The following is a 13,080-nucleotide window of genomic DNA, read 5'->3' as shown; positions in this document are numbered from 1 at the left end:
GAATGGTGTAATGCTTTCCTGTGTACCTCTGTAACCAATTTCATTTTTGTCAAAAACCCCTCCCTGATTTCTAATCAATGTATTTAGACTTAAAGAATGACCAGAAACACATAAGAAAAAAAAAAAAAGTGAGACCAAAATAGGGTTACTTAAAGACTCTATTCCTTGTAGATAAGTTCATAAAGTTCAGCCAGTGAACTACAGCATGTGTTTCAGGTGCTGCACAGCCTGAAGGCTGCTGCCCTGTTTGCTGCTCTTCTGATTATGGTTTTAGACTCCAGCTGGTGATCATTATTCTGGACACTAATAATATATAAATCCAGGCAGTATGGAATTCAGAAAATAATAACAGAATGATTTGCATCAATGGTCTGACCTTACTTTGCCATACAGAGTCAAACTGCCTTTTGGGCAAAGAGTCTCTCCCAAGAGGTTGTTAATTTAATAAATCAGCTGATTATCAGATCAAACCAGGGGGTGTGTGAGGGGGAAGGTTGTCCTCTAAAAATTCTTGCCGAAGTATCAGAACTCCAGAAAAGCTGAGGAGACTAATGTTTTAAGCAATGCAGTGGTTTTTGTTTGCCCCATGGTGATGTCCAAAATGCAGTCTTTCCTTAGAAGCCAGACAAAGAGATAACTGAGGATTTTTCATTTGAAATTTAAAAAAAAAAAAAAAAAAAAAAAAAAGGGATGAAAAAAATGTATTACTTAAAAAGAACTTAGGCAGAATTTCAAAAGGAACTTTAGGGAGCATGATGTTCAAATCCCTTTTAATTTATTTTTATGTCTTGAAAAGTAACTGAAGCAGAATAGTTCAGGGGGCTGTTTAAGTGACATCCGTTTTGAGCTGGTCCTTTCTATATGCTCACTATGGACAGAAATGGTGATCTCTGAATAAAATTCAGTACTCTCTGAAAAATACTATAAAAGTAATCACTAAGGCCTTTCTGAAGGTCTCTGCCTTGTCTTTGATTGAGAATCTTATGGAGGAGAAACAAAAGCTCTTCATAGCAGTTCACCAGACAAGGAGCTGGACTGTATCAGCCAAGGATCTCCTTGTTTTTTTCCCATCTTACCAGAAATCCAATGGCTTTTTGAAACAGGGGATCATAAATCTGACCCTGAGAAAAAGTTGAGAGCTTGCTCCACAAAAAGTCACCTTTGATTGAATGCCAGGCCTGACTTTTTGGCCTACTTCTACATTTTTTAAAAAATTATGAAGCCTCACCTGATAGGCTCAGGGCCAGTTGGTAGCCAGGGGCTCCCTGCAAGCCTGGCTCCCACAGAATTGTGAATTTATGCAGCTATAGGGTGTTACAATGGCTCTAGGATGCTGTCCTCTGAAGTTTTGTGTCTATTGGTAACAATGCATAAGTTGTTCAGGTAATAAAGGCTACACCAACCTAGGACTCCCCAATTAGGAGGAATATGTAGCTTTAGTGAGAAAATATAATTCCTGTGAAATAAAGCAGAGCTGAGAAAGACTGTATCAAGGCTTATTCTTACACATAAAGTTTAAATTTTCTTGCTCAAAGTCACTCTTGCTCAAGGGCCGAATTCATACTCAAAGACAGAGGCATGGGAACCTTAAGAGTTTTATATAATTTAAAAATTAAGCTAAATTCTGCTCCTGAGGAATTTGTGGGTTTTGGTCTTTAGGAAGAAGAGTCATTTGTAACAACATATAGTCACAATGGCAAAAGAGGTAGCTTTGAACAACCAGTGTAGTAAAATATTCAAAACCAAGGAGAAACTCCCCATACCATGTTTTGATAATTGGATGGAAGAATTGCTAGTGAAAAAATAAAATGAAGTGATTGCTTTAAAGTTATTCAATAAGACATGTTGGTTTTACTGTTTACATGTCATGATTCTGCTTTCTACAATGCATAGAATTATCGTTCTGTTTATATGAAAAACGCCCTGCTTATCAGAACACAATGAGTAAAGTGTTTGAGTTATAAAACCACAGTATTTTAAAATCATAAATATAAAATGGAAACATGTTGCCATATACTTATTTGATACAGAGACACAGTGCCAAAAGCTTGTCATACTGTATCATGATTCTGTCATTTTTAGCCTGAGGCTGGTTGATTTTTCATGAGCTTAACTCTGCCGGAATAACTTGTGTTTTATGCTCTTTTTTAGTTTTAGACAATTTTAGCAGTGTAAATTTGTTTTCAAAAGAGTCAGGGAAAATTGTAATCTCTTTTGAATAACTAAAGATGCTTTGAAGAAGAGGTTGTATGAAGATCCATGGTCCATTATCAAATCTGATTGTCTGCTTTAAGGGAATGTACTTATAAAAATAATCCAAAGCAGGGGCATTTTGGTATGATGTGGACATACACACAACTTTACAGGTTTGTTTTTAAATATCCCAGTATTCAATAGTACACTTTTTTTGTCCTGCCATTTTTGTTGGTTTAGGTGGTAAACTATATTAGAAGAGTGTCCCCAAACAAAATGTTTTCTGTCAAATACATGAATGTTTTCAGACAACTTTCTTAAATACAGTGAATTCTGAGTTAAATATGCAGCTTTTCAAACATAATATTGGGCTTCGTCCATTACAGGATGAATTTAGCTCTGTTTAATTAATTAATTAATTAATCAATAATGTATAGAGTAAGGTAGATGAATTAACTAAATCTTATTTATAACACATACAATTTTTAGGACATCCCATCCTGGAAGTACTACCAAATCTTCTCTTTACCGACAATGACATTAATAGAAAAATTAATGACTGTTAACAAGTTGCTTGTATTTACCAGATTAAGCTCCAAATCAACATGAATATGAAAAAGAAAAAAAAAGTTTTATTATGTTAATTATGTTAAATTTGACACTAAATTTTATGTCTCAAACTTCTGAGACAGCAAGTGACAGTGGCTGGGATCCATCTACCTAATTCAAGGCAGAACTGGAAGATAGGCACCTAATACCCACTTCACTCCTTGACTGCAAAGCAATGTTCTTTGCACAACTACATAATTCATCAGCTGCTTCACAAAGAAGCCTAATAATAATTGCTTGTATCTGCTCACAAATGCAGGAATCACCTTGTAAATCAGACAAAACTTTACCTCCATCCATCAACAAGTCCAGTTAATTTTAGTTATGGTGTGGTCTACAACGAAGACTATAATACATATCTTTTCTTTAAACAGTTAGTTATTAGTGCACTCAACAGAAAGTAGGAAATATGAATTCTGAAGTCTGGAACCCATATCCTAATCATGTCACTGAACCAGAAGGCCATGGAAAATTTGGACTAAACCAGATCTATCTTCTTTCTGAAAGCTGAATGGTGCACATCCAGGAATGGAATGGACATTGGACAGACAGACAGGAGGATGTCTCATTTCCAGACTTTGCTTCCACTATTTCAGGATGTCTCATTTCTAGTCTTTGCTTCCACTGCATTTTATACTAGACTATTCCCACAGAGACTAAAACTAGTCCTGTTAAAGCAAAGGACCAAGTCTGGACACTCCTTTTGGACAGTTCCTCTGTCATAAGAACATTTTTTTTTTTTCTTGAGACCCTCCAGACAGTTGGTTAGTTGGTGTTTAGTTTTCACCTTACCAGTAAGTAACACATACTAGACTTTTCCTTTTTCCTTTGCATATCATATTTTCCTAAGAAACTACTGATGTTTATGTAAAGGGCTGGGATGCTGCTGCTGTAATTAATATGTCTCTACTGACTGCCAAGTTACTGTTTCTAAAAGACAGAGACCAATAAATATTTAAAAGTGATTTAAAGTTTGTGCACATAGTACCTGTTTTGTGGAAATCTTCATTGCTGAAATAACAGTGGGTTCCTAGGGGAAAAAAGAGCGAAAATATAAAATAAACTCTATAAACATAAAAATTCTGCTAGAATGCTATTTGCCCAACCTAGAAACCCTGAAGTTAAACTAGACACTACTTAGTAATAGTGCTTCTTGTTGTCTTGCAATGGAATAGTTTCTAGCTGTAAGTGAATCAGAACGTGTGTACATATCTGGGTGCGTCTTTGATTCCTATGTTGATTGTAGATATATCATTTTCCATTATTATTAGTTTCATTGTGATTACTTTGTTACTAGTTTCACATCTTGAAATTAATTTCTACAATTAACATTAAAACTACATTTAAAGAACCTCCCAGGTAATATGAAAATAATAATGGCTGTATCAAAGTACATAGATACTATATATTTAAGGTGATAACACTGAAATAAGCAACACGTTTTGACCATATCAAGGTGAAAAAAACATTCCTGAAAAGTTTTATTCATAAGAACAAGCCTTAATCCCAAGTATAATCTGTTGACTGCACCACACTATTCACATACAAAGAAGTTACTCATATTTGCAGAACACAGAACTAAAACTGGCAAGAGGGTTTTTACACCCTGGAATACCAATTATTTAATCAACCAAATGAGTCACTAGGAGAATGTCCTGGTTTAACCAGGATAGGGTTAAGTTTCCCCAGCAGTGGGGGGGGAGCTCTAGCCGGGTTATTCAGATACCATGGACTTCACATCCTGGCAGGTCACATTTTTCCTGGCGTGGGAGCGCGGTGCACTCGTGGTTTTGTACATCTGCTCCTCTCACTGCCGTATTTGGTAGCTATTTTGCTCTGTTCATTGCTATCACTATTACTGTTATTGCTGTTGTTTGTTGTGTTGCTATTGCATTGTTGTATTAAACCTTTCCTTATTTCAGTCTTGGGGCTTTGTATTTCACTCCCTTTGTGGGGGAGGGGCAGCGGCCGCGTGGTCTCAGACCCCAGCAGGGGCTAAACCACCAAAGAGAATTATTGTTCTCCACTCTTAATTATAATTATCTGTAGCAAGCAGATGTCAAACCAATATCTAATTTGTTACATGAGAGACTGTAGGAAATATTTAACAGAATAAGTATGTTTAGATCTGATTAAAAGACTGTTACACCTTTTAGGCCCAGCTGCTTGAATGGTTTTTAATCCTGAGAGTAAAAGTGGCATAATTTGGCTACAAAGTGTCCAAGTCAATTGTCTATGATCTTTATTCCATCTAAAATTCTACTATTGATCCCATTCATCATACTCTTGGTTATGTATATTAATAAAGTCCTTATTAAGGTTTTACACTTGTGTAGCTTTCAACTTTCTTATCCTGAGAGAATTTGATATAGCTCAGTGGATTTTAAGCATGTGGACTTGCCTTTACAAATGGGTTAACAGACCTTATATCAGAAAGCATCAATTAAGCGTAACAGTTGAATGAAAATTGAACTCATTAGTTTGTTTGCTCAGCTGTTCAGAGAAATATTGTACAAATGCGGTTAAAAGAGGAATTTGTTATCGATGTAATAGATACAGAAAATTTTCAGTTTCATGGCATTATAACCAAGAAGTGTTGCAGTTTAAACATCAAAATACATTGTTTATGATGTCCACAGACTCTTTAGTAACTAAAGAAACTTACATTTGGTTAAGGTACTTGTAAAATCCCTATTGAAAGATCCATATCGTATGCATACAAATTCTGCTTATTCCACTGAAGTACATTAAGGCCCTTTTGAAGGCTTAAATACATGCTAAAGGAGATAAATGAGCTTTCAAGTAAATCAGAAGACCAAAATCCTTTTGTGTAATGAATAAATACATATATAAAGTAAAATACCAGATGTGAATTTGCCATTAACCATTCTACTTCTGTAAAGCCTTTCTGAAATAAAACTTTCATTCCATTTATTTTCATTCTTTCACTTTTATATTTCTCTGATCTCCTTCAGCTTGGCACTTCTACTTGATTTAGGGAAGAGACTCATACATTATCAACAATTGCCAAATTACCCTGCATTAATGTAATGACTTTTGCGTGTACAGAAAAGAAAAAAAGCTGGGAGCCACAAATTACTTGTCTCATTTTCTCCTCATAGTTTCTACTTTATTTTTCTGCTAAAACAAAGAAAGAAAAAAACCCACATTTCTGCTCTCAAAAAACCCCATGGATTGCAGAAACAGATACCCATTTTTCAGTGGTATCTTGCACTCAAAACACTGGTTTCTGTGCAAGACTGCCCACAAGAAAAAAATAAAAATAATATTAGAAATAATAACAACATGATATACAAGGTCTGTTTAGATATGATGTGTCTGTTCAGAAACCAAAGATAAAGGAATGGCAACTGACTATGATGAGGGGTGGCTGGGCCCCTGTGGCAGGTTTTGAGCACAGCCCTTGTCAGCACATCTGGAGCAAGACCATGTGATGTGGGGCTCTCCAAGCACACAAGCATCATCTTCACACAGTCAGATTAACCTCACGCTCCCAGCTAGGTATCAACCCCCTGAAAGCCTGGAGCCTGTGAACTGGTGCCATAAAACAGCCCTGACAAAAAGAATAACGTGAGGAATGTAAATGATTCGTTGTTGTGTACAAAACACAAGACATCCCTGGGTTCTGTCTGGAAAGTGTTTGAAAGGTTTACTCAGCCTCAACTTGCAGGAGTGCCTATGGGATGCCTTATTTTTTAGGTGACTCAGATAGGAAAAATAGAAGAGATTGATTTTCACAAAAAAGTACTACAGATTAGGGGTTTATCACGTCTTGTGTCAAGTCATGAAAATGAGGCCCTAAAGTCACCTTTGAAAATATAAACACTTTCTTTGTTTCTCAGATTATTACGCAAAAGAAATCTCTGCAGATCACTGTTTTTCCTAAAGTATCTTCATAGTTACATTATGCTGATAGTCTGAATAGTGTTAAGAGTTGACACAACTATAAAATTCATGTTTTGTATATCTCTGTGGGAGAAAACAGAGAGGCATTATTCCCAGACTTGCAAGATACATACTTAACTACAGCATGTACTAGCTCTAAGATTCAGAGATACTAATTTACTTTTGAAACAACAAAACAAAAGCCCAGAATGCCATTTCTTTTATCATTAACCTCCAGCTAGGACTGGAAGTTTCAAAGTTTATTTTGACTAGTGTCTGGGTCTGTAAATGACAAGCTAATTAGAGGGGTATGCCAGGCTATTCCTTGGCTAGACTGCAAGAAGTTTAGTTTGCAGCTGTCCACAAAGAAATCTACAACCTGACACTTGAAATTTAGCCGCACTTACCCGAAAGACTGTCATTTCTTCCAGCAAGACTTCCTCTAATTCATGCCAAGTCTCCTTAGGAATTGAAACCACTTTAAGAACTGTTCCGATATCTTGAAAAGGAAAAAAAAAAAGTCTTCAGGTGCTTAAGATGCATACTTCAGTTTCAGAACAGCCAGAGTTTCTTGTAGTATGTAATTATTTCACATACAAAGACTCTGAAGCTACGCATCTGTGAGTACTTGTTCAAAATAACAACTGCTATTTAATAACCTGGAAAAACACTGAATTGCAGTAGGACATTTCACTGAAGTCTTTCAACTATCAAAATGCAACAAAGAAGATAAATATTACTATAGTTATTAAAGAATAAAAAGGACTGAAATGCTATTTAAGTCACGTTTCAGTCATTTAATTGAGGAAGGACATGCATTAAATTTACCCATGCATGTTTTATTGTCCATTTTCAATATAATGTTTTTCATTCTTAAAATGCATGTGAAGATGGTGTCAAAAGGCTCAGTATGGATATAAAAACATCTGAATAAATGTTAGACAGATGAAGCTATTAGATCTGTTAAGTACATGTGATCTTCCTCATGTCAAACAAAGTGCCTAAGATGTATAAGCCCCTTAAGGCATCTATATTTCTCTGTGTGTTAGATACTGGTCTTCACTGAGGGGTAACAAGCAACACAACTTGTATCTTCTGTTTAGAAATAGATGTGTGCCAGCATTTTAATACTATATCCATTTACATTCTTGGAGTTTTGCAATTGGCTTTAACATGAACAAGGCCAGTACTTGAAATTCCTGAGCTACAGCCTTTGGTTTTGTGAATATGGTTGAGACTTAAGACCATCTCTGTTTTACAGCTTCTCCATATGTGATTTATTTGTTTGTTTCCATGAACAGGCTTTTCAGGGAAAAACAACAACAAAAAATAAATAATTATTTCTAGGTTGGTACACATCACTGTAGGCTCTGAAATGGAAACACTCTGTATGTGACTTTTCTTTTTAACCAGCCTAGTGTAGTGCCCTGTAAATGTATCACAGGAATAACAACTATGTCCCTGAAGAATTTTAATGCTGCACATTCTATAGCAGTAACAGTTTAGGAAAATACAAGGGATTTTAAATTGATAAAAAAGTAACAGAACTATAAAGCTCAATATTCTTAAAACAAGAATTACCCATCAATTACACAAAATCAAAACATATTTTGAATGTATATATATTTCTCTGTGTTAGTTGAAACTTCTGATTAGCACCGTGACAACTCACCACTTCTATATTGAAAATACACATAAAATTGAAACAGATTACACAAGTTGAAAATGTTTTTCATAAGGTGAAAAATTTAAAAGTTATTGATTTCATGAGAAAATTCTGGTATTTCGAATTCTCTACATGAATTTGGATTAAAATATTCTAGAAAACCTAGAATATCCTGTAGAACTGAGATCTTCATTTTTCCATCTGCTCTCCTTTAAGCAGATGTTATTTTCTAAGTACATATTTTTTGAAGTTTAGAAAGAAGTGATTTTTTTCCCCACAAAATATGTATATCACTGTTGTCTTTCATTAGTCATAATTTCATAGATTCTTTTTTAAAAAGAAAAAAATGTTCTTAGGACAATAACAACAAAGCAAAGCACAACTTCCTTTTTATTTAGGCAGCTACATGTACAAACTAAGCTAGCAAAATACTAGATAAGTTGTTTTGGAAGTGGTTTCATTATGGTTACTGCTGCTAATTGAATATATTTAATTCAAAGAATATTGAGAACAATACAAACAAATGCAAGATAAATTTTAAAACAAGAAAGAAAAAAATACACATTTCTACAACAGGGTCATTCAGAACAACAGATTATTTAACGTTAGTTATATTTGTAATTTAATGGATGAGTTCATTTCCTTAATTATCCTGATAATTTGATGACTGTGGTTTTGAGGAAAATACATTGTACGAGTAAAAAAAGAGAACTCTAATCTAATAAATATAACAGCATAGGACTATGACTGTCCTCAGTCACAATCCATCAAATGCCATCTTCTAGAAATAAAGGGGAATTTTTGACAAAACAAGACAAGGGAAACTGTGGAGCCTGAGTGGGCACTGAGCAGACATGAGTTCCCCACATAATGTTTCAAAAAAAGGTCTGACTTTTAAGTGGATCCTGCAACAATTACAGTCGCTTGATGCTCAAGAAAGCCTCTGAGGTCAAAGATACACTGTGTTAATCACTATGGTACCTCTGGTCAGGTCACAGGTACAAAAGTGGGGCTTTATCTGAGTTCTAGATCAAGTTTTACAGAGTAGTGTTTCAAATAATTTCACACAAATGGAATCAGGCTTCTCCTTTAGGATCAATAGGCTCTACTCACTAAGATAAGATTACTGTTATTAATTTGTTTTACTGACAGATGTACCTTGACTGTGCCAAATGATCCCAAGCATCAGACACTCAGGATATGCATTAATTGCATATCTTAAATCCTGTTGTTTTCTGATATAATTTCAAACATGCCGATATGATTTGATTTCCATTGTGAAACACACTGGTACAATCACAGTGGGAAAGAAACTGCTCAGCTAAAGATTTCACCCACAGGAAAGGAAAATGTGACCACACTGGATGGCTATTAATTATGTTGTGTTCAATTATCATCAGTTATTCAATGAAAAGGAAAAAAAAAAAGTGTTTCTTCAACATATTGAAGTTCAGCAGCATGTGGGAATAATGTAGATTGCTGCAACAGCAATGGGAAAATACAGAGAAATATATCTAATCTGATGGGACAGACCTGCACAGAAAAATCCAGTCATACCCCAGAGAGCTTAATTCTGGCTTTGTCATAGGTTCAGATCATCAAGTGGGAAACTGGACTGTGACTAGAGTCCCTTATCTGCTCCCCGGTTTGTTCTTTGTTTGGGCAAGATATGATACATGTTGATTGTGTATCTGTTTCTGGTTTCTTTGACTTTGACCAGCTGGCTCGGTGAAGCTTTCTGGCAGAAGGCAGGCAGGGCCTCAGTTCCGCCTCTTCTCCTTTCCCCCTACGTGGAAGATGCCCTTTACTCATTCTGAAAACCTCAATGAGGATAGTGAGCTCAGAAGAGCACGGAGCATCTTCTGTGCTCCAGCTCCATGCACAGGTGTAATGCCTATTCTTGTCCTCCTGCTGGAAAAAGAACAGTTTCTATGGACAAAAGTAATATTTCAAGAAATAATAACAGTCTGCACTTACCAACCTGGGGTTTTGGTGCTGAAATCTCTTTTGGCAAGTGCAAGTAACAATCTTTCAGTACTTTTCTTACAGTTCTTGGGCACAACTATCTGCAATGTTGGATGGGATCCAGAGCACTTACCACACATCTGAATATATTAGTGGTTTATGGAATTGAGTGTCTAAATTCCCAGCTCAAAGGTAAGAGTTAGTATCATTGAGGCTCTTTCAGAGGGAGACCTTGCCTGACTAATTTAGATAAGAATCATTATACGTAATGATAATTATCTAAAAGCTATAGCTCAGGTTTAAGCAAGTCTTCCTGTACTGTCTGAAAACAGATGGGAACTTCTGCATAACTATTCATCTTACTCTAATACAGGTCTCGATAAAAGTACAATGAATCTCTCTCTGGAAGTACTTATCTCTTTCCCTTGCAGAAGCCAATGCATCTTTCTTAGACTGAATGCCAAACTTTGGTGAGATAAATGCCACCTCTTGTGCTTAAGATGTAGACATAAATCAGCTCCTTACATTTGTTCAGCATCATACTCTGGATGCTGAAGGGCTTGTTCCCTCACATCACAGCCAAGGGGAGTATTGCCTTTTTTTTTTTTTTTTTCTGGACTGGACCAGGTCATAGAAGACTCGTTGAAAGGCAAAAAACACTGCCAATTGTAGATGGCATTGAAGTCTCTAACGTTTGATGGAAAATACATGTGTTGTGTAAAATCACATGAAATTACTTTTCAGTGTTTTATGCAAGAACATATTGTAGCACTGGTATCTAATAACTCAGCTCACAACTTTAAAGAGCTGGAACACTTTCTGCAGAGCTGCATTTCCTGCAGTAAATGTTCTGAATTGCTACGCATGCACTGTGTTTGGTACAAAGCTTCATCAGCTCTCAGTTTGCTCATAATATATTTCAGGCATCAACATTAAAGAGACTTTTGAGATTTATTGCTTTGGAAATCTGACTCCAGGTCTAGAGTACTAGAACTGTACTTAAAGCAAGTAAAAATTGGACTGTTATAAGACAGACAGACAGATATTTTTTGGTCCAAGGCTGAAAAGAAACAGTGGGGTTTTGGTTTGATTTGGTTTGGTTTCATGATGCCAATGTCTAATTACTAGCAATTATGTTTAATAGAAGTTTAAAATACTTTTATTCAACATAACTGAAACACCAGCCAACTGGTGGAAAATCTTCAAAGGTGAAGAAGCAGATCCACCAACTGCTAATCAGCATAGTTAAGAAGCCCCTGAACATAGGCAAATGAGTATCAGCTAATTTTTGGCTACTGTTATTTCTCATTATTACCTTTCTGGAAAAGATGTCTATTCTGAGTGCATATTTCCACTTTTGATAAAATGCCCAAGCTGTATGATTCTGCAAATGCTTTGGAAAGGGTATCAAGTTTCTATTACCAACACTTCTTAAAACACTTTGTATGTGCCAGATATCTTCACCTTAACTAAAATGATGTACTCTTCTGGCTAAAGAGCTGGGCATCTTAAGGCAATACTTGAAATACTTGAAAGGCACACAAGACATTTCCCATACCTGGATACTTGCCTCATTCATGTTAATACTTCTTACGCAGTACTTCAAAATTATAATTAATGAGGCAAGATATTTCTAATAAAATTCACTAATAACAGCAGTTGAAAAGAGAGTGGTTTGATCTTAATCCAGTTGGCAAAGCTCCTAAAGAATTAAGCTACGCAGGCCAAGGCCTGAACCTGTTACAGTGAATGTATGTAACAAAGACCTCCCCACACACAGAGTTTTGAGTCTTGCCCCAAATTTTCACAGGTATATACTGGAACATAAATCAGTGTTCTGAAATTTTGTCTGAGCTATGTCTCCATAATACCTGGAGAAGCATACAGTGTAGATTCAAAACTTCTCACCTGTGCCAATGAACATCACATCATATTGGCCATCTTCAGCATCTACTCGATCTACTACTATCTGTGTGAACTGGTAATCCACGTCTGTTTTGATCATGATTGGACGGTTGTTGATGGGAAATACTGGGTTGTACATGGCTGGGTGACTTCTTGCAAATGTTATAACTTCATCAGGAAGGTCCTTGGTGGAATCAAAGCCTCCGAATGTTTTACTGGGACACTGGAAATAAAAGAGAAAAAGTTTTACATTTAATTATCAGTCACTAGAAACGTATTAGAAATCCATTTCATTACAATCATCCCAACTACTGCAGTTTATAATTAAATACGACAGGGGATCTAAGTGATTCATGACAGACAGCACAAGTTGATTCTTCACTAAAAGTACTTTTTTAAAATTTTTATTTAAATCAATCTGCTTAATAGAGTGTAAATGATCCTCATACATAGTTTTTCTTACTATAATGTAGTGCAAAAGGATTTTTAGTAATTTACTGATTAGTATTAATCTTTAATTGGCAGAAGGAAGAAATCCTGAATTATCTAAAATTCAATATGAAACAAGCAATTTGAGTATTTGGTTATGTATACAACAGAAAATTAATTAATTATGCTACCATCTTAGTTTCAAAGTATTGTCTTCAGAATTTGACTGGAAATCAATTCCTTGCCTAGGAACCAAATCCTTAACTGCTGGGACAATTCCCTGTTCTAATGACTTTTCAAAATCCTGCTTGTCTCAACAAGCCTGTGCCATCCACATAGTCTTGATAACATGGATTCTGTTACACTAAATCAAATCAAAAGAGTCATGTCCTAAATGTTTCTCTTCT

The 13,080-nt window shown here is 35.7% G+C and overlaps 1 protein-coding gene across 4 annotated transcripts in view; it reads right to left on the bottom strand.

Annotated features, from left to right (window-relative positions):
- The window catches only part of SEMA3A (semaphorin 3A), a 338,890-nt gene that overhangs the window by 18,327 nt on the left and 307,483 nt on the right, over positions 1-13,080 (bottom strand). For all 4 annotated transcript variants that reach the window (XM_074869850.1, XM_074869852.1, XM_074869853.1 and 1 more), the window contains 3 exons: positions 12,248-12,467; positions 7,116-7,207; positions 3,791-3,832 (listed from right to left, as the gene is read on the bottom strand). In XM_074869850.1, the coding sequence (XP_074725951.1) occupies positions 3,791-3,832; positions 7,116-7,207; positions 12,248-12,467 (354 nt within the window). The remainder of the gene's footprint in view (positions 1-3,790; positions 3,833-7,115; positions 7,208-12,247; positions 12,468-13,080) is intronic.

Source organism: Strix uralensis, chromosome 5 (genome assembly GCF_047716275.1).
Source record: "Strix uralensis isolate ZFMK-TIS-50842 chromosome 5, bStrUra1, whole genome shotgun sequence".
Classification (NCBI taxonomy): Eukaryota; Metazoa; Chordata; class Aves; order Strigiformes; family Strigidae; genus Strix; species Strix uralensis.
Note: the sequence above shows the minus strand (reverse complement) of the source record. Positions and strands in the feature narration are given on the sequence as shown.